Consider the following 22748-nt stretch of genomic DNA (forward strand, 5'->3'; position numbering starts at 1 on the left):
ATTCATCATTCATCTCTGTCTGGAAAGCTAATTCGCAAGGCGTGGTGTTCTAGATACATATGTCAAAACTAAGCTAGCGGCACGTGTTTGCATTATTAGAAAAATACCCGTACTCCACATACACTGTTTCTAATCTTTTGCTACATTTGGTTTAATCCCCATGCTTCCACAGCACGAATAGTCGGAAATGTTTTTGATTATCCATAATAAAATAAAAGAAGTAACAAAGCTTAAATTATAGGATCAATTTATTGTTAAAGCTCTAATGAATACATCAAACTGCGGTCGAATTCATTTATTATTTGCACATGACCTCTGTACATTTGATAAATTATTCCTAAATACATTGAAACATACGTATTTATGATGAAATATCATGCAATAGGCTGTGTAAACTATAACTATAATTTCTATCAAATAGCTGCTTTTATGTCAACAGGGCTTTGAGACTCAGTTAAGTTGGATCTCGATTTTTGCTATCGTATGTAGGACATTGGGTTACAAGAACAAATGCGAATTACGAAGAATTCCGTCTTAGAGATAAGGATATTTTGGTTCAAGTATACCTATACACAGAAATCCGTATGTGAATATACTAAAACCTCTGTGTTTATTGTAAAAATCTAGTTTTAAACATGTGTATATATGTATATACACATGCATAAGTATACATATACATATATACACTTACATGTACATAAATAATTGCCAAAAAATTAGAAACACTCACAACTTGTCGCAAATACAGTAAAACGTAAGGTTAATAATATACAAATTACACAAGCGCAACATAAAACGTGGTAAGGGTAATCCTAGTGCAGTGATTGTATAAACTGAAGAAATATACATTTACATATACATGATATAAATTAATAGACTGGAAATAAGTATTTAGAGAGATTATCTAATTCCGATCTTGTCACAATAGATCATTAACATAATCAATATACGGTTAGAGCTGTATTAGCTACAATCACAATTAGAGATAATATTTTTTATCCATTTTTATAGTTATTTAATTTCTTGTACAACAATTTTTCAAACTTCACCGCAAAATGCCCAACGAGTTCTCGTAGTGCAAATACGAGTCCAATTACCTTACAGATGGCATTACATTGATGTTTGCCTTCTCGCGTCGAGTTATAAATACAGAGAAATCTCAATGAGAGCTCATTTTTATAAGATTTATTGTAGTGCTATATTCGTAGCTGTACCTGTTATTCTATATTATATACTCTCCTTAATTTTAAACACACACCACAACAATGGCTGAAAGCACAATGGCAAGAAGAGAGGAGCAATCTGCATCTTCATAAATCTTTTCTTCTTTATACGTAGCACAGCGATGTCACGTCGGAGGATATGTACTAGTGGATCACTAGGTGGGGCACAGAACTGAAACATAATTATGTTGAAAATCTTCAACATCTCTTACAGAAAGTAGGTACGTTGCCAGGACTTATACACCAACAATGAATATTCATAGAGGCTATATTCGTAAATACTCACAAAAGTAAGCTAATATTTTACCCGCAATTGCTTATTACTGATAACTTGATATGATAATATCCCCTTCCCACCCCTCTCCTCCCCTTACACGACCCACCCCGCCCTACCTACTCCTACTCCTACTCCTACTCCTACTACGACGACTACTCCTATTCCTACTCCGACTACTCCTACTCCTAATCCCACTTCAACTCCTACTATTCCTACTTCTACTCATATTCCTACTCCGAGTCCTATTCCTACCACTACTCCTACTTCTACTCCTATTTCTACATCTTCCCCTGATCCTACTCCTGATGCTGATTCTACTTCGTCAAATATTGTAAAAATGTTGAACTCACCGAGCACGAATCCTCGTCCTCCACCTCGTCCAGCTCGACCACCGCCAACCACCGCCAACCACCTCGGGTTATACCTGGAATAGTAATAAATATTCTCAGTATAGGAACACATTAAAAATATTGTGTAAGGAATGACGTAATTAATTAACTAATCAAATATATAATAAATTTTATTAGCGCATTTATATCTACCGAATTTGTGCTTGCGCGGAAAATGAATTTAAATAATTCAATGTAAACATGACAAGTTTGAAATATTTTAGATGAAATATAATTACAATTGCCATCAAATGTTATAAAAGTGTTTTACTCACCGAGCACAAATCCTCAGCCACCTTCTTCTCCTAGTCTTCCTCGTCCTCCCCCTCGTCCACCTCCGACCACCTCCAACGACCACCGATAACCACCTTGGGTTGTACCTTCAATAGTCATAAATATTTTCAGTATAAGAACATATCGAAAATATTGTGTAAGGATTAGTATAATCAATCAATTCATCCAATATAATAAATTTCATTAGCGCATTTATAGCTATATAATACCATCTCGAATACTAAAAAATATTTTTAGTATTAGAACACATGAAGAATATTGCTGAAGGATTAATATAATTTTTTCTTTGACAGATTTCACCAAGAAGATCGTAGGAAAATTATGAAAAATTAGAAATTTGGCAAACGCATTGATAGCTTCTGAATTTGGGCTTGCACGAAAAATCAATTGAAATAATTTATTGTATACATGAGAAGTTAAAATAATGTTAGATACAATATAATTACAATTGCCTTTAAATATTATAAAAATATACTCACTGTGTAGAAATCCTTATCCTCCACCCTGTCCTGGAAGTCGAGTTTCACCAGGCAGCGGACCTGGAGCGCCGAAAATACGGAGCGCTCGCCTAAAAGTCGAGTTTCATCAGGTAGAGGACCTGGAGCCTAGAAACTACGGAGCGCTTGTCCTGGAACTCGAGGTGCACCAAGAAGCGAACCTAGAGCGCAGGATCCAGGTGGTAGAAAACCCGGTACTCGCAATCTGCGGAGCACGATTTTCAAACGTCCGCTCTACTGCGCGGTTGTTTCCAGACTGAGGAATTCGACTAGCTGATTACTATAGATCGATGACGTCAAGAGAAAAAAAAATTTCGGTGTCGTCACTTTCTGAACATCCGATCATCCAAACTTTGGTTTCGAATTTTAATACTATTTATGATGTATGATGTATGATCTATGATATGACAAGATGTACAATGATTTTAGTCATCACATTACAGACAAGAAATACGCATGTTATCTTTCCTGCCGATTCCAGCGGCTTGGCCCTTCGATGGTCAGCCTTTGACTAAAGACATATTCTTCAGTCAACGGGTCAGCTAATAACGCTGCCGTTCTACTACAGTCGGATGATAAAAATTTTTGCTCTTACCTTTCAAATGTGTGTTAAAATACACTAGAAGATTTAAGAAGCTTCGTTCTTTCTCTCTTTATCAAAAAAAAAAAAAAAAAAAGAAATCGCCGACAATCACCTTTTTAGGTATTTGAATCATGCCACTGCGTTAAACACTGTCTCATATACGGAGTATGCATTTTATCCCGATCAAAATTGGCGCATACGTGATGTATCACAGTGGCTATGAATTTTTTTCCATACGGCCAATTTTTGAAAACAATTCTGCTTCTCTACCCAACGTAGATACTTTACTCGCCACTGGCTAAAACAGAGTTTCGATTCTATGCCTAGGAAAATTCAGGAGCGAGAGAGCAAATGAAAAGTTGGAATAATTATGAACAATAATGTCATGGAATACATCGAGCGCGTGTCGAATAGTATCCCATTTCGAAATGAATGATTCTACCATTTTCCTATTATAGCCGTATTATTGCAGAAAATCTAGTTTGTCTCCTGGAAAATGGATCATATATATTTGTATTGTACACGGACCGCATATGCATTTATACTTTTTGGTCTCCGCATCATTGTTACATCTGGTCCATTATTATTCATGATCTATGTACACATTCTTCTCTCGGGTACCCATACTTTGATTAAATCACTGTTTTGCTACGAAGTGTGGAAGAAATTTATTCTCCTACGCTCCCAGGTCCACCCGGGCACATTTGCTCGCCGAAAACTGGTCACAAAAATTTACCCAGGGTTATCCGTCGTTATATTCTTCAGTCAGCGTTAAAATGCTGCCGGCTTAATGCTATCTTTATTCGTACTCAGCGCGCATCAGACGTCGCTTTCCGACAGCGGAGCGCTCGAATCCCAATTAAACATAGGCCGCGGCAGAGGAGACGGATGCCTGCTACGGAGCGCTAACGGAGCAACAGCATTTTCCTGAACCATAAACCATGCTCTAAACGGTCTTCCGACGCGCCATCGAGCCTGCTTGACTTGTGAGAGGTTATTCGAAGATACTGAAATTATGTCATTGAAATGCTACGTTCCGTAAACTATAATTTTTACTTCCAACGAAGTCTAAATTTCACTCATCCTGCATCAATGTGTTCAGTCAATGTGAGACTCGTGAGTTATCTACGGCGATCAACTCATAACCTCAACCTGAACCAGGGCGCCAGTCACATTGACAGTGGAAATAGTCTAACATTTTCAATTCACATGTCGAAGACTATGTCACCCGTTGCGGGTAAAGATAGTTTATTTAATTTCGATCGAAATACGCCGTCTCAGTTCAATACACAGAGTGCAACGGGTTTACGTTCTTCACACACCGGAATCAACATTTCAAGAAATTGCAGCAAACCTTTGATTAATTCGATGTTATTGCTCGCCAATCGCACTCGCTATACGGTTCTCCATCCTAAACATTTTAGAGTCAGGCAATTCTCAAGTGAAACGACACAGTATGTACCGCAAGTCCGGTTAACTGGAGTTTGGAAAGATATATCGGAGAGCACACCTGCTGAATTTGTACAAGATACTTTGGTCACATTTCAGTCTACGACCGGTTTACCATGGTGGGCAACCATCGTTTTAACCACAGTTATAGCAAGAAGTACTTTGACGCTACCATTGAGTCTTTATCAAGTAAATATTCATCCATTTCGTTACTTAATAGACACATAGCCATATAGTTAGTGGAGAACCATCGCATTAAATGAGCATAATTTATATCATAGCATTACATTATTGCCAAAGTTCAAAATTTGAACATCGAAACGAGTGATATTGTTAAAAAACTGCAAGCCGAAGCAAATGTAGCTGTATCACATTACAAATGTCCTGAACATCATGCTAGGATGCTGTATAATACAAAGGTACTTACCTTCTTTTTTACTTTCACCATAGATGGCCTATCCAAATCTTTTTGCTATTCCACCTTTTTTCCATAGGTAAGGTTTAACGTAATTTTTTTATCGATATATTTCACCGAAAAGATTATGAGAAGAATATAAAGTTATAGAAATTTTATCAGCCCACTGACAGCTACTGAATTTGGGTTTGCGCGAAAAACGAATTGAAATAATTTATTGTAAACATGAATCAGGAACCACGGAGCGCTTATCCTGGAAGTCGAGTTTCACCGCGTAGCGGACCCGAAGCGCGGGATCCGAGAGGTTGAGAACCCGGTACTCGAAATTTGCGGAGCGCGACTCTCATCCGTCCGCTCTACTGCGCGGTTCGTTCCAGACTGAGGAATTCGGCTAGCTGATTTTGAATTGGTGACGTCACTTTCTGAACATCCGACATCCAAACTTTGGTTTCGACCTTTAATACTATGTATGATGATGTATGATGTATGATGTATGATGCATGATGTGTGATGTACGATGATATGATATGATGTATAATGATCTTAGTTTTCACGTTTCATACAAGAAATACACACTTTATCTGTCCTGCCGATTCCAGACTCAAACGGCCAGGCCCTTCGATGGTCAGCCGTTGACTGAAGATATATCCTTCAGTTAACGGGTCAGCTGATAACGCTGCCGTTCTGCGACAGTTGGATGATGAAAAATTTTGCTCGTATCTTTTAAATGTGTGTTAAAATACACTCGAAGTGTTAAGAAGCTTCGTTCTCTCTCTCCCTTTCACCTTTTTAGGTCTTTAAATCACTACGCAGCGTTAAATGCTGTCTCATATACGAAGCATCCATTTCGTCTCGTTCAAAATTAGCGCATCCGTGATGTATTACAGTTACTCTGAATTTTTTTCCATCCGAATACTTTACGAAAAACAATTCTGCTCCTCCACCCAACGCAGATATTTCACTTGCGACCAGCTAAAACAGCGTTTCGATTCTATGCCTATGAAAATTCAAGATCGAGGGAGCAAATGAAAAGTTGTTGGAATAATTATGAATACTAATGTTACGGAATACATCGATTGCGCGTCGAATAGAATCCCATTTCGAAATGAATAATTCTTCTCTTTTCATATCATAGCTAATCTAGTAATATAGATAAATAGGATGGTTGGAGGTGTTCGGAAATGGTAGGACATTTCATAAGTTAAAGTCGACGATGATCCGGTGTATCAATTTTATCGTTACAAATTTTCGTTACTCATGAGGCATAGAGTATTCAACAACGATAATGCAGTCCTTAAAATTCATCATTCATCTCTGTCTGGAAAGCTAATTCGCAAGGCGTGGTATTCTAGATATAATAGGGTAAATGTTGATTTGGTTAAGCCTCAAGTGGCAACGATTTACTGACTAAGTAAACAGACGATGAAAGGCGGTTCGCCGTCAGTGCAGACTTAACACGCTATCGAAACACTCAGTCTTTGCCACTTAAATCGGCTTTCAAGATCCGCTTTCCCGAATGACGAGACTCCACGAGTGATTTCCACCCCCGTCACGTTGACGTATTCGTATCAGCGGGGCGCTTGCGACACAGCTGCCGTCGTCGAGAGGTAACGATCCAATCGAAAGGAAGATAAAAGCAAAGAGAAAAAAAGAAAGAAAAGCAGGTATTAAAAAAAATCTCCGAAAAGAATGGAAAATATGCTTCTTCTTAAAACGGGAGACAAAATCGACTGATTCAAATGCTTGCCTGTATACCTGCAAACTTTTACGCTTAAGCCATCAGAATGCGTGAAACGAGGTGCAAGACGCGTCAACCGAACGGTTGCCCCGGGCTTAGAGCGGAACGTGATACCCACCGGTTCGGGGTAAAAATGGAGAAAATTGTCGGAGATAGCAGACCCAGGAGGGTGGAACCCGCAATTTGAAGCTGTCAGATGCAAGGCTACCTGCGGCACACGTACACGTAAGCGAATGTGCGGATAAAATATTGGCGAAAACTGTCCGGACTGGGTCGATGTCTCCTACACACAGATAGTAGGTACAGACCCACACAGGTAAATCGGCCCGCGTTGCAATGTAATGCACCATGCAATTTCCGGCGAGTTTGTATAGCTCTGACAAAATCAGTACTGGCCCGTTTTACTTTTAGAGTTAAAAAAAAACACAGTCACGAAAATTTTCCTCAGCCGGATAAACCAAGGCGTGTAGATGATGAAGAAGCAACATCTTGATTCGCGAATAAATATTATTCGTGGGTGGAATTTCGTCACGTTTAACGCGATGTGATAACTACGGGGGCGAGAAAAAGCAAACGATAATTTCTTTTCTATCTCACTTTTTTTTTCATTCATCGTCGACTTGCCGACGTTTCCGGGAATTACTCCCCCTTTAGCGAAATCGCTGAGATGGCGCGGTTTGAGGGAAGCTTAATATACAGTAATTGGCTCAGCAGCTTAATCAGCTGATGTAAACGAGCCCGTGTTATAACGGTGGATGCCTTTCAACAGCGAGGTGTCTGGGGACGACAGCGAGCACCGGGTATTTTTCGCACAGGAATCGTTATAATGATACATCAGGAGTACGAAACGCGGTGAAGAAATTGAACACAATAACACCAAGATCGTGGATTTAAATAAATTCAATTAAATTTCAATCAAAGAGCCTCTTCCTGTTATAATTTAAGCAAAGATAAAATTAGAAACTGCAAATTCAATTGAAGAAAGTTAGGTTATTTAGAAACTCAAAAAGATCAAATTACAGTTGTTGTTTTTTTTTTTTTTTTTTTGAATCCGAAAATCACAGTGCTTGTTCAATTTCAATGATTGAGACTCATTTTCTTAACGAACGGATGCTCTAAAGAACATCCGAGATAAGTTTGAAATAGTGTTAACATATTTATTATAACGAAGCGTTTAAACTTGATAATTCAAATATATACTAATTATTCATACAAAGTTTAATTGATACGGTGAATGATTAATCTTATGCGTTCTAAAAAATGATAGGGACCATGTCGTGATTACTCTAAAAATAGAAATATTCATAGTCAAGTTTGTTTAGCTCAAATCCGTGTGTTCCAATATTTCCTTCTTACTAATAAGGACACCGTGTTTGAGTTAAATTTAACTTAAATTTATTCATACTTTCTAAGCCTTTATCCAAATATTTTTTGCGTCGTTACGTTCGTGTTAAAATTACGCCCAATATACCCTTGAGCCCTCGTCTGCGTGAGAAGTGCACGTTCGAGAATCCGAAATCTAAACAAGTAAGGATCGAAGCGCCTTAAGGCTTAGGAAAAATCCGAGAAAACTGTATCTCTGCAGTATATAAGAGGAATAAGATCTATTACATACGTGTAACCGGCTATACGGTAAAGAAAGAGCACGAAAGTCGAATGAAAAGTTTTCTCAAACGTCCGGAAAAATGAACGCAAAGAAAGGTAGAGGGAGAAACAAAGAACCAAGGAAGAGGAACCAAAAATAGAGGAGGTCTTAAAAGTTGTCTAGCATAGTTTTCCCACAATCGAAGAACTTTCAAAGAGTATTCGCGTTACCACCGGCTCCTCTACGCGATCCAGGTGCTGCAGCAGGAACTTTCAGGCGAGATACAAACGACCCACACGAAGCGATTTATATTGAGAAACTTGTATCGGGGAAAATCTTCCGCGCCAGATATACATAGGTGTATGTATAGCACAGGTATATGCCATCGGAAGAAGCTGGGACCCGTTTCAAATCCCTCGCTTATACCGTTCACGGTGCAGCTTGGTATACAAATACGAGTAAATGCACGCAAGCTCTTGATAGATACTAGAACGTACCGATTTCAATCCATCCCCCTGCACGTAACTCGTAAGTACATGCTCAAGGCATAAGCAATGATATTCTGAAAAAAAAAAAACGGAGACACAGGTTAAGGGGGTGCTCTGGTCGATTTCAAAGTTGACGTATATATCCCGAAATATCGAGGTATCTCAAACGTATGTGAAACGCGAAAAAGCGCTTAAAAGCAGCCTCGTTCTATGCACAATCTGAACGAAAACACTCCGATGCATTTTCATTTGACGCAGAAATTAAGAAATGGCACGGATTCTACGAAATCGCAATGGTAAATTCGTCGCAAATGTAAATATATTGGAGTGTTTTTGTTCAGAATTGCATACAGAATGAAGTTATTAAGCCTTTTTTGTCTTCCAGATACGTGGGCTTCTATATTTGCAGAAATATGCGTCAACGTCAGAATTGACCAGGGCACCCCCTCAATGTTTACATCGCGACTCATGTTGACGCAGTATACGCACCAAGAGAGGTAACATAACAGATCGAAATGTCAATATGACCATTATATCAGTGGCCAAACGCCGATGAGATATCTCTCGAAGAGTATAACGGCTGATTCGTTTAATGTATCCAGGCGTCTTTCTTTGATCCAAAATTTGGAAACTCAAATTCTATCGATTCGTTCCGTTGGCGATAAGTGTCGAAGTTGTTGAACGCGACGAGTTGCCGATGTACGATATATCCAATATTTTGGTTTCTACCGTCACTTGAGCCTGATCGCTCGGACGTAGCAGATCGGCTGGTGCGGGTAATTTTGATCCGTTGTTGTGACGCCAGTGCGTGTTAAACGTGACGTTATATTAACAGTGAGAGTGTAAAAATTAAAGTTAATCAGTGTCGTTTGAAGCAGTTACGTGTGCAGCTACGCAGCGCAGACTAAAGGTAAGTTGTTTGAGCAGTGAAAATATTTCTACAATGGTATTTGCGAGCACCGGATCAAAAGTTACAGCCAAACAACCAGAGATTTTTCTCGTCATTTTTCTGCTGTTAGTCCTACGCTTTTTTTTTTGGTCCGTTTTCTGAGTTTCTTCGGGTCGAATCAGTTTAGCTAGGGGCAAGCAAATCGATTCCGAAACTGTAAAGTTAAGCATTGAAAACGCTTGTATAATGGAGCTACTGGCTAGGATAGAGTTCGTATAGGAGGGTTCTGGCAGAGACGTTACACAAAAACGTACGCGCTGTGATTGGTCGAGCGCCTGCCCCTCCAGTCAGCCAACGAATCTGATGTTTGATTTGTGTTTATGTCGATCGTGTTACTTATACAAAATATAAACATGTCCGTATCCCGGTTACTCACGAATGCAATCTAACCTAGTATGACGTCTATTCTTACATACCCTTGTAACTACATTATCATCGACTTTAATAGTTACACCCTGTGTCATATCTGTAGTTTTTATTTGTTCATTTTATATGAACCCACATACGTTTCATATCTACTCTCAATCCGGACGTGCGTGTCAGTTATATTGAACAAACCTTGTTAGGCAGGGGTAGCGGTTGTGTTCTATATCAAAGTGTCACTTGGCAGTCAAAAATACGTCGATGGTTTACTAGCTACTTGAAATTTGCGAAATATAAACAGTCTAACGTACAATATAGACTCATTGTCAGTGGGATGAAATTTGACTGAAATGTAGGGAATTTTTTCAAACGTGGGTGATTCGTGGAATAACATAAAATTTAATGGAAGCGAATGAAATGATATTAAATGGGATGAAAAAAACGAGGTGGAATTTCAAACTGTTTTGTTACGTTTTTTCCCCCCTTCTTCGCAATCAATTCACTGGTCAAATTTACCGATTATTCATTAAAACAACAATTCGTGAAACTAAATGGCGTTCGGGTTTAAAAAAACGTATTCCGTGGTCCAAAAAATGATGACCACTTTCCTGTGTATTTTCGTACAAGTTATTCGATATCTGTATAATTTAATTTGATTTTACGTTTTTTTATGCCTGTTACTTTCGACGGCAGTCAATACAATTCCAAGACTATGCTACGTACATTATTCTCAATCAAAATAATGGTTTAATCATTTACACTAATTTGCGAATGGAAAAATTTGATATAGCTCAACTCCGCTGCTGTGGAAAGTTTATAACTACATTGAAAGTAGGTATCTCTATCTCCACCATCAGCAGCAGATTTGCTGGAAACGGAAATTTTATTGAATTTTTCGCGGGGCCATAAATTGCTAAATTATGTAAATAATGAAACCGATTCAGTTTATTGCTTATAATCGTATAACTTCCGTATTTTTCCTCACTAATATTTAATACAATGTCTGCCCGGAATAAAATGTGTATGTCTACCAAGATTTTGGCTTACTCGTGTGGATTACTCATTTTCAATTACAATTGTACTATCATACGCTATGATTGTACTTCAGCTTACCTACATTTATCATTAGCTATAGCAATGCTGCTATTCAATTGTTGCTAGTTGATCACTGCGCTACAAATTCAAATCCGAAATTGACGAGGTTGAGACGTACGATGTGTTAATTAAAGTATGATTTTCTTGGTCGGTTGAGCCCTAAATCAATAGAAATAGGTGAATGAAACTGCGTTCATTGTTGTAGCAAGTCAAATAATAGATATCAATAGTCGTTAAAAAAAACAACATCGAGTATCATATTTTAGAAGGCATTTGGCTCACTTTTACGATCTATTATCACTCGAATTAAAAGGTTGGTAGGTTCCATGTCGTTAGATGTCATTATTGTTGTTTCTTACATAGGTTTTTATATCCACTTTCTTCTATTCGTCGGGAACGGCTGTAGACTAAACAGTTTACAAATTCCCTTCTTTCAGTTGCTAATTTTTTACTAAACAGTATTTATTAATTGACAATGTTACCCTTCAACTTTACACGTATCGTTAATCTACTTGTTTGTGGAGTTGAATATTCTATGACAATGACTAACTAACCCGTCATTGACTTATCATGACTCATCGTAATGACGCCTCACATGCCAGTTTGAACTTTTTGCTTCTAGTTCTTAACGAATCTGTGAGCTTTTTTCTTTTTCTTTCTATTAACCAGTCATTACAGTTTGATCGGTACGCCTAACTGGAAAGCTAGCAATAAAAACTGCGTAAAATGTTCTTAACGACCAACGAAAATAAGTCATAATTGGCTGATGCGTAGTCTATGTATAGTTTTCTCAGATGTTCCAATTGAACTGCTTGGCGTATAAGCTTTGATGAACAACCACTGCGCAGTTTCTGAATCAACAAAGGAGATGATCCACAGTGAGTAATCTTTTTAGGCTTATCGACCGCAATGACTGTTCATCTTATCATTTTATTTTGTCTTAATCTGGACAGCTATCAGCTCAGAACCGATACTGACTCTGAATCATAAATTCGCGATCAGTTCAGCTTCGTCTTCGTGCAAGGTAGCGTAAATATTGTGAGTTAATGTACTCATGGTCAAGTTACTTTATATTGATACATTGATTCGGAAATTGGTGGAAACTTTGTTAATATTCATTGTAGCCTTCGCTGCTATCGTCATGGCCGATAAAAACACCGACGCACTTCGGAAAGTCGCTCTTACTACTGGCGAATTTTCCAAAAATTTTTTGACGACCGTGGCTGGTGACACTTCGAGTAATTTGGTCGTATCCCCGTTGAGTGCTCAAGTTGCGCTCGCCATGGCTGCCTATGGAGCTGGCGGAAAGACAGCAACGCAAATGCGAAAATCTCTGCTACTTCCGGAAGACAACCAGCTCGGTCAATCCGGCTACAAATCTCTGATCGAAAGATTGAACGGTGTGAAGGAAGTGGAAGTGCGCATCGCGAATAAAATATATCCTGCAAAACAGTTCGTGATAAAATCTGCGTACAAGGAATTAACTGCTAGAAAATTTTTGTCCAGGTGCGAGGAACTGGACTTTCACAATTCGGAAGCGGCTGCTCGTACCATAAACTCCTGGTGCGAACAGCAGACTAACAATCGTATCAAGGATGTAATTGCCAGAGGCAGCCTCCATCCCAACACAGCTCTGGTTCTCGTGAACGCTGCCTACTTCAAGGGTAGCTGGGCCAAGAGGTTCGATCCATCTCTAACCGCGGACAGACCATTCCATGTCAATGATAAAACTAGCAAAATCGTTCCTACCATGTTCTTGAAGCATACATTCAGGTTTGGCCACCTTCCCGAAGTCAATGCAAGGTTCATCGAACTCCCGTATCGGGGCAACGAGTTGAGCATGGTCATAATACTGCCCAAAGAAGTGAACGGGCTCAAAGCGGTACGGGATAATCTCCACAAAGTGAATTTGGCAGCGCGGTTAAAGCGGACAGGTCCAAGCCACGTTGAGCTGTCTCTACCAAAGTTCAAAATCGAAACCACGTTGAACCTCGAGCAGAGTTTGAAAATTTTGGGAATGACCGACATGTTTCAGGACGGGGCTGATTTTTCTGGCATCGCCGATTCTGGACTCAAAATTAGCAAGGTCGTCCAAAAGACCTTCATCGAAGTCAACGAGGAGGGTAGCGAGGCGGCTGCTGCTACCGTTATCGTTGCTATGCCAATAAGTCTTGATGCTCAGCCCCCGCCACCAGAAAGATTTATCGTCGATCGGCCGGTGTATTATGCGATATACCATCGAGACTTGGAGGTAACCTTGTTTAATGGATTTCTCCACCAACCTTCCGTGTCATAAGTCACGATGATGTGGGTACAGCTGTGTATCTTAAATAAATGTTTACATCAGAATGAAGTGAAACGATCATTTTGGAACTCGAACACCTATACGTTGAAAGAATGATTAATTGTGTGAAACCATTAAATGGGTACTTGCACGGGTGCATGGATGATGAATGTCAATTCTCGTATTTGAATGCTGCGCTGGCGATTTTATTATATTGCTGTTACCGTGCAGCGTTGCTGAAATATAGTCATTATAAATGTCGGTTGGACTAACCATTAGATTTATAGTGTGTTACTTCACATAATGACCCTTAATTTTTGTAAATCATAATTTTCAATTACACGTTACAAAATGAATTGACTCATGAATGGATAATTTAACTTTCGTCGTACAACTACATTCTCTCACAGAGTAATCACTGATAGATCTTTTGCGGAGATTTACACGTACCGTAATACCTGACACAATGACGGCATAGCGCATATAATATTTGCGGCGCGTGCAGAGGATCGCTAGACGAACAGGACTTTGGAACTTTTGCGACGCGTGTGTTCAGCTTCAGGCGAACAACTGCTGGGGAACTTCGCTTTGTCTCTCACGTAGGGTCAAAGGTAAACTTTTGACACATATGTGCATATACTCGTGGTTGGTTCGGAGTTTTTTCTCGGTTCGGATTCCGCTCTCCGTTGAGCAGAGGTGAGACCTTGCTTAGCACCGGGCAGATCTAATGCAATGAACGACGAGATTGCAAGCGGCAAGAAACAGCAAAATGCTACACAGTTTTATTTTACATTTGTTGCTGCGTATGCGGTTACCTTTATCGCTGTATTCCTTCGTCATCGATGACCCGTGTCCAAGGAACTTCTCGAACGAGTCAGTTGACACACACTGGCGCTTTTTAATATCCTGACTTCGCGGCGGTTCCTCCCTCGGAATACGAGATCTCAATAACGTAGCCGTTATATTCAAAGAGGTCCTGTCGCGATTTAAGGTTTTATCATTTGAAACAGAGGTGAAGTGAAAAAAATAAAAATAAAAATAGGAATCCTTACCCTTGACTCTCGGGTCAAGTATCGCCGAGGATCGTCATCGCCCGGTTATGAAATTATCGATTGGTCAGTTATTAACGACTGAGATAACCACTTCAGGGATTCGAAGACGGATCAAGAGGACCTCGGCCAGATCGATGGAAATTACTCAACAAAATTACCGCCGAGTGACACTAGCTATAATAATCGGTCATCGCGAAGTGATTACTCAGTATATAATACACTCCCCCGTGAAGGGCGAAACGGAGATTATATAGAGCAGTAACATCCGACTTTATTGGCTTTTAAGCTTAATCGGGTGTGTTGGATGCGATTGATTTAGGGCTGTTCGCAGAGACTGCAGAGTGATTTACCTTACACGTTCCAAAGGGAAAAGTTTTTGTTCGAAAAATTTCTCGCGTATACGTCTTTTGAATGGGAACGAGCTGGTGGATTCAAACAAATATTTGTAAATCGAGCACGCTGCGCGCCTTAAGTGGCAAGTAAAGATTTGGCGTTGGTACCGAAATGGCATACTTATCAAAGAGCGGAGGTGGTAATGTATTTCGGGGAATTAATCCAACGCGATATACACAAAAAGACAGTGGTCTCCGTGAGAAATACCTTTTACAGAAGTTTCGCTGTTTCCCATTTCTCTCCATCCCTCGCAGGGATTAACTTCGTTTTATTTGTTCCTCTTCTTCTGCCGGGTTTTCATTTCGTTCCAGGGGGGGCGCGGGAGGGAGGGGGCTGAAATATCGCTGAAACTTTTTCGTGTATAACTAAATCCCCAATGTCGATCGCATTAGCGTTCGGTGAAGTTCACCAATTCAAATTCGATGAGGCTCGTTGACGTGTCGGCAGGGAGAATCAGCTCGGCCAACAAAACAACAACTTTCAGTGGGGGTGTAAGTTGGGCTGAAAAGTTAACTGGTAACTAACGCGCGTCGATAAACGTGGGCTAACGAGGACGTGACCACGGAACACGTTATACCGCTGACGTGAAACTTTGTGTACGTTTAATTGAACGTCTACAACTTTTCATTCCAAGATTGGTAGTACTGGGTATGACGTTGATTCGAAGGGGAAGGCACTCCTTGATTTTTTCACTTGATTGAGATTGCTTGTTCATAGAAATTCTGTCTCAGATAGCCCCTGTATCTTCTTTTTACGGTAACGTAGGTACATTTAAAAAATCGAATACCGTATGATTTTCTCAAAACTAGTCGAGAACAACTCGTACCATTTTGGCAATTGTTGTACGTCGGAATTGAAATTCAGTTGTTATTTTTGCGACAGCTGAAACTGGGCACGAACCAACTGTAACGATACCTTGTCCGCGTATTAATCAGATTTGGATTGTTGTGTCCGTGTCGCCTGTGCGAAAGGGCTGACAATACCAAATGCGACACCTAAATTAATAGGGTCTAATTTTACACGGCTAGTTTAATTTCTGCTTTAATAATGAGACGTGTCTTCTAGGACTCTGTGATGCAGACGTCTAGACGGTTATTTTCTGAAGGAAATTTACACAATACCATATACTTACTATAAAAGCCATCAAAGCTTCTCCCGCAGGCTAAAATGTGCTTCTTAAAGGGGTACTTTGTAAGTTCGAAAATTATATTCGATTGTTTCGTATTTTCTCGTCTCTCAGTTAGCGCTAGACAATTTGGAACGGCAACAAAAATAAGAACATTCCTTTGAAATTTAAAAAAATCCGGGTTATCGACTATTTCGTATCAGAGTTGAGCCTATAAAATTGTTCCTTTCGAGCATTGATTTTGACTATCATTATACCTGCAAACAAGATATCAGTTTTACGAGTCTGACAAAACTTGACCTTATGTAAAATTGTCACACAACTTGTTACTGCCGATGAAAACACCTCCGAAGGATAAATTTTATTCAACTTTTCTCACCTTTCTCATCCGCGGGAATAAGGCAGCTTAAACTCGGTCTCGCCGAGTGACATCCAAGATCAAAAATAATGTTGAACCCGAGCCTCTTTTATTAAAACGAAACTGGAAGCGTGGGTAGAATTATTATACCGCCAACTGCTGCTTACACGCGGGATCGCGGGATACTTTGAACAGAACGACCAAAAGCTCTCCGGTGTTCGATGTCTATCTCGGCGATAATACAAGAACCGTCGCAGAGATTCTCGTAGCTGTTGTGATTGCATCGCTCCTCCCCGACTCCTGTGCTGATGACGTAATATCCTGTTTCCGCGCGTTTACCGCAGCTGTGCTGAAAACTATTACTTGCACCCATATCCTCGGGACTTTGCGGCGCCAGGATCTTTCGCCACACGTACCTTGAATGGTTCAGAATGGGAGCTGAAAATTATGTCTGGTTATTTACCGCGTGTCATTTCGCAGGGCAAGAACTGACAGAGTGAATTGAGTTAGTTAATCCCAGCTGGCATGGCGTAATTTCCTGCTCTATGCCGTTACATTCGTAATTACAGGTATAGGAGCTTGCGAATTATTTTCTCGCCTGTTTCAAACTACCTTCCATCGCTCATTATCCTCCATTCAATTTTGCACCACTGTCTGACCGATTGTTGGACTAATTGGAATTTGATTGAACCCAGGCTTCCATGTCTCCACATATCTCGGGTTCAATCGAGCTTCGCTTATTTCTCTGGTTGGAATCTATTCGTACGAAACTGGCTTCCGATCGGACTTAGGTACTTCTGCAACTTCTGTTCTTACGGTTCGAAGGGCTGCGGGAGGAAAAAGTCGTGGCACAGTTAAGTGCAACCTTTTGAACACCGGAACGTTGCATCGCCGTGACGCGGAGTATCGGTTGTTTCTCTCGAAGCTGTTTAACGACATTAGTAGCTACGTATGCTGGAAAATTTTCCAAGTAATATTCAGCGCGAATGCGACCCCGTTTCGATTCAGTAGCTGCTACCCCGTTTCGCGGTGAATTGAACACCACTACGTGTCGAGTAAACTTTGCGAAGTGTCATTATCGATACCGTATCACCACACTGTCTTGGACTCAGTATCACCTGTGGAGGATGTCATTAAATCCTTGAATAGAATGCTAGGATGTAATAGGAATAATAATGAGCCTCGATTCGTTTCTAATTTCACTCTCTTAGAATCTGGATATTTCGTATTGAATCATCACGATGATCGAGGTTATTAATGATCGTATTTTTGCATCTTCTCGTGATCGTAATGATTGGTTGTAACTCACCGTATTTCTGGCTACGAGTGAATTTGGTCGGGTAAAGCACGCGGAGGAAGGATCGAAGCGATGCGTAGGTGCTGATAGTTTTTTACCTTGCTAGACTCAAGGCAACGAAAGTGATCCATTGCGATATTCGCACAAGATACAAACCACAAACAGAGGACACAAGATTTTATCTCTAACGAAACACACGCGTCTGCGTGGGGGTGGCGTTTTGAACAACGACGTGGCTATAAATGTAAAACCTGGTGAAGAACCCTCGATTCTGGAACGTGGAAAGGAGATAAAATGATAATAAACCATCCCTCAAAATCGACGTACTCAGGCACTCGCGCGTTAAGGAGGTAGAATCTTGAAAAAAGGAAAGAAAAGAAACGCCGATATGGAACGCGTCGTAAATTTAACCACCGCTGCGTACCTAGACGTTGTGAATCACTCTGGAAATTTAGTGACGCCTTGATTTTATCCAGTAGAATTATCCGCAACAAACTGCAGAATAAATTCTATTTAATTACAATTGATGCCCAAAAATTGATATTTTTGTTCAGCAGCCGCTGACTGTTAATAAAGCATGTAAAGTTTTACCAAGTTTTACCAGTCCGGATAAACGAACAAATAAGTAAAAAACTAATCATTGAAAGTCGCAATTCTGTGATAACGAGCTAAACAAATGATTTAACGTTTTTCGTGCTATATGGTACTTATCGATGTAACATGCACACTGTACGATGCCCTGGTTTAATTCACGTTGCGCCACGAGGTGCAGGGTAAATCAATGTTCGTAACAGAGTCCGATAACTCATTTCCAAGGAGTCACGTGTCCGCGGACCGCGTGATCATTTCGCGAAGCACATGCATAGGATAAATATATCGAATTACGCAAATAGAAATGGGGCACTCCTCTGTTATAGACGGAAGCCAGTGCATCCGTGAGAGAAGCTTCGCGAGACTTGGGGCCGCACTCGGTCTCGTATATCGAGCGAACTTAGTAGTTAACTTATAATTTGCTTGAGAAACTTCGTCTAGGATAGTTGCAGAGCCCTTGCCTGACGTTATCCTCTAAATTGCTTCTTATTTGTCCGTGCAAGCATCGCTAATGAACCGTAGTCGAGTGCTGCTGCACTATTCGCGGTAAAATGACGAAGAGAAAACGGGATCGAAAAGGGAAATCAGTCCTTAATGACCGAGAATGCCGTGTCCACTCGGGGTTGGCTAATCGTGAGTGGCCCAAACTCGACTTCGTCCAAAGATCGGAACGAGCCCCGACGGTGTTTCCTCGTCGAGTGGTAATGCCAGTCACTTCGGATCAGGAAAGCTGCGTATTACGCCCCTCGCGTCAACCCCCGGCCCAAGATAAGGATCTCGCGTGCTTCCTCCTCCCTTAACCGTTTCCCTTCTTATTACATTTCTTTGACGCATTGTGCATATTATAGCCACGCGAAATCCATCACGTCGCAGCAAAATGGCGCTACTAAAATGAACCAAAATTGGCCAGTGTGGATTAACTATTACTACATAAAGTATCCGACGGTGTAAAATCAACACCAAATTACAGTTTCTACAATTCCACACCTAATTTTTTCTACAGTATTAAGCAAACCCTTGCCACAAAAATTACACGAGTCATCTCATTTTAATTCGCGAACTTCGAGCCTCTCCTTGACTCCCATGAAAGTTGTACCACGTTTTTTCGTACTTTTAAATTTGAACTCTACGGCTTTACACTAGTTAGGAATAACGATGGCCCAATTGTCTATGATCAGATAGTATATTTGCTATTCACATGGGTTGAAATTTTTACATTTCTCGACAGGCGCTCTACGAGAAACTATCAGTTTCTGGCTATTTTCAGAGTAGAAGAAAGGGTGTTTTAGGGTTCTTCCTGGTTGTCTCTGCGTTTTCACTGAGCAGAAGCCTCGAGGTTTTCACTGAGATATGCAATTAGCGTTAAGGGTGTCCTGGGTCTATTCTGTCAAAAAGTCACTCGCTGCACGTACAACGTTACCCGAATCCTCCATTTGCTGAGAATCTTGGGTCCGAACATATTTCAAGGTGACTCCTTGGGCACTGACTAAAGGCTAGAGCTTTACTGTTGCCAAGGAGATATTCGGCCGAAGTGGTTTGGATAGCCGCTTTCTATGCTGCGGCGGTTTCGATGTTATTTTACCTGCCAACGCCATACCGGTAACGTCTTGAATTTCGGAACAGAACGACGAGACACGTTTGAGCTGTTCACTTCGGTCAAATGAATCGTTGGCCATAAAACGCCCCCCGACTTTTGCAACTTATTGATTCGCGGATTTCAATAAGGCCTCCTTCCACCAAACCCTTTAATTTGCTACCCCATTTCCACGCAATTGGTGAAAATATAATTTTTACACCCGGTGGGCGTGTCCGCCATTTCAGTTTCAGCAACGGATCCTTTTGAGGGGTATTAACATTCAATTTTTAGCTATTTTCCCTTTCACTTTTCTCTCCTGCAGGCGCCCCACGGTCTCTTCTGAAAATCTTGTCACGTTTACCGCACAAAATACCTTTCCTCGGACAGTTTGCGAAAAACAGACAAAAATGAGGCTAATGTATTCGCGTATAAGAAACGGGGCCTTTCCACGATAGCATTTTCTTGTTCCAAATATTTATCCGCTGAACGTAAGGAAGGCTGAATTGAATTTATCGCGCCTATACGGATTCTTCGGGAAACAAAATGATTGTTGAGACGAAACCGATCGCAGTGGATTAATGAATTGTCCGTGAATTTGCTTTGGAATATCCTTGGCGCACGTCCGTCCGTTCCATTAGATCATCAATCTTCATGATTCACGCGAGGCGTGCGAAACACGTTCGATTACTTTCGCCAATGAAGTTTCTTATGCAGTAGATAGATAAACATGACTCGAGAGAAATAATTAATCAGGAAACTTTTATGTATTCGTATCTTCTCTCGCGTAAAAAGTATCCGGCAAAAGTACTTCATTATTTTCCTCTGATCCTCGTCTGGAATTCTGCTTCGACGATCGTAATCGAAGGCGTGTGCAAACCTGGGTCTGTGTGAAAGAAATCATACATGAATAACTGGGTTGAAAGCCACCGCGATAAAAACCGAATTGGGAGAGGTATAAAACGCATCGGAGCCGCGGGACGATGATGTCTGTGACAGCCGGATGTATAGTTTGCCACATTTTTATAAATCCCGTCAATACATATAATGTGCCAGTCCGCGAAAGGCGGAAAAGCAATTTTTACCGGCCCCGCACGAGTTATGTTCGCCTGACACGTACGTTGCGGATATACCTATAGGATACAAAACTGCATGTAACTGCGGCGTCGTATATACATCAAAACACGTGCTCTTGCAATTTGTCGATATCAATTCAATCGCGACGATCGCGATCGAGGAGTGCAGGTAAGAAATGGGGAAAGGACTTTCCACGGCAGGAAACTTCGGTGGAGATCCGATGAGGTGGATAAAACCGCTGAGCCGAACGAAAGCTCTCACAATCAATAAAAATATAGCCTCGATACGTGTAGACAATACATATTCATGTGTGTGTATAATGTGTATGTATTATATATATATATATGTATATGTACAGTGTTGCGAAAATGAAGAGCATCTGCAGAAGCCCGCTTCGTCATGTTGTTGAACGCGTCACGTCAAAACCTGTCGCTTTACGTTTTTTTTAGACACTTACTTTCGCCACAGTTTTATCACGAGCGATATTCAATTTAATGTAACGAAGATGGAGTTGCAGGAAAGTGTGTAGGTGGCTTATTTCACACAGAAAATTGAGATCCGAGCTTCTTGACGCGAGTGGATAAACATGTTGATAAAAAATTGTTTTGACAGAGAAGTATGATATTCGTATCTGCATATTCGTTGGAACGATTATGTTTTTCTGTTGACATATGGAGAAGGGTTCGGTTGATTTTGCAAATATAAGCGGAGTGCGGGATTTGGAGAGAAACGTTACAGTTATCCCGAAAACCTGACGCGAGTGATTGACTCGGAATTTTTATCAACTCTCTCGTTCGCCCTTCACGTCAACGAACTGTCACTCGGCCACTGTTGCCGATCGATATAGCAAATATTTCTGGTCCAGTGAACGAATCGAGCTATATTTCAAAAGCACAACCGAGTGATTTTGGTAAAAATTATTAATCTGTGAAAGCGTTTGGCTCGTGACCAAAAATTTCTATAAGGATAACGCGTTTCCCTCGTCCTTTTGACACCGAGATCCAAGATACATGTAAACAACGCCCACCTAATATTTTATGAGCAATATTTCTCGCATCGTTGAACATTGAATAGCCAAGTCCGCAGCTCGAGAGCCTTCGTAATTCAGTTTTCGGGTTAGATTTTTGGCATTCAGTGAATCTTCTTCTGTTATTCCGGCTGGCTTTGTTCCCGTTGGCCATAATGCATCGCGGCTCGCAACTCCAGCAAGGCATATGATGCGGCTTACGCATCACCGATTCAGAATGGCTTTCCTCGGACGAAATAAATGTGAAAGCTCGTGTGCCTCGCGCTCGTTTAGAATCACTCGGCGTCGAAGGACGCGAACTAAAAGTTGGATCCTGTAAGTTTCCCTTCCTTCATTCCGAGATACGCATGTCCGAGTTCCTCGGCGATTGAACACTTGACATTTCATTATCATCCGAGGAGGACTTTTTCCACACCGCGAGCAATCGTAAACTTTCCAAACGGCACGATCACTTCCGCAGGCGTTTAGAATTTTTCAACAATTCGTAGGGAAATTCGCTGGCTGCTTATCGCAGGGCTTCTTTACGTTTCGTGACAATCGACAACAAAGCTGCGTGACGTGGATGAAGATGGGGTTGGATAAGCCGGGAGAATTATTGGTCCTGGATTTTCAAGATTCAGGGGGT

At 40.7% G+C, this 22748-nt stretch overlaps 3 protein-coding genes across 3 annotated transcripts in view; all 3 read left to right on the plus strand.

Moving 5' to 3' along the window:
- Positions 1-4162: 4162 nt before the first annotated feature.
- Positions 4163-5210, plus strand: LOC124187862. The gene is made up of 3 exons (XM_046580050.1): positions 4163-4901; positions 4994-5118; positions 5207-5210. Exons 1-3 carry the CDS (start codon positions 4290-4292, stop codon positions 5208-5210), a joined length of 741 nt encoding a protein of 246 aa, XP_046436006.1. The 5' UTR covers positions 4163-4289.
- A 4619-nt stretch (positions 5211-9829) lies between these two features.
- LOC124174396 (octopamine receptor Oamb) overlaps positions 9830-22748 on the plus strand; it is a 112926-nt gene continuing 100007 nt past the window's right edge. The window contains exon 1 of the mRNA XM_046553522.1: positions 9830-9848. The gene's annotated coding sequence lies outside the window, so the exon portion shown is untranslated. The remainder of the gene's footprint in view (positions 9849-22748) is intronic.
- On the plus strand, positions 12340-13952 carry LOC124174399 (serpin B6-like). Its single transcript, XM_046553531.1, has 2 exons — positions 12340-12369; positions 12470-13952. The coding sequence occupies exon 2, from the start codon at positions 12487-12489 to the stop codon at positions 13639-13641; it is 1155 nt and encodes a 384-aa protein (XP_046409487.1). The 5' UTR covers positions 12340-12369; positions 12470-12486; the 3' UTR covers positions 13642-13952.

The sequence above is a fragment of the Neodiprion fabricii genome, chromosome 1 (genome assembly GCF_021155785.1).
Source record: "Neodiprion fabricii isolate iyNeoFabr1 chromosome 1, iyNeoFabr1.1, whole genome shotgun sequence".
Taxonomy (NCBI): domain Eukaryota; kingdom Metazoa; phylum Arthropoda; class Insecta; order Hymenoptera; family Diprionidae; genus Neodiprion; species Neodiprion fabricii.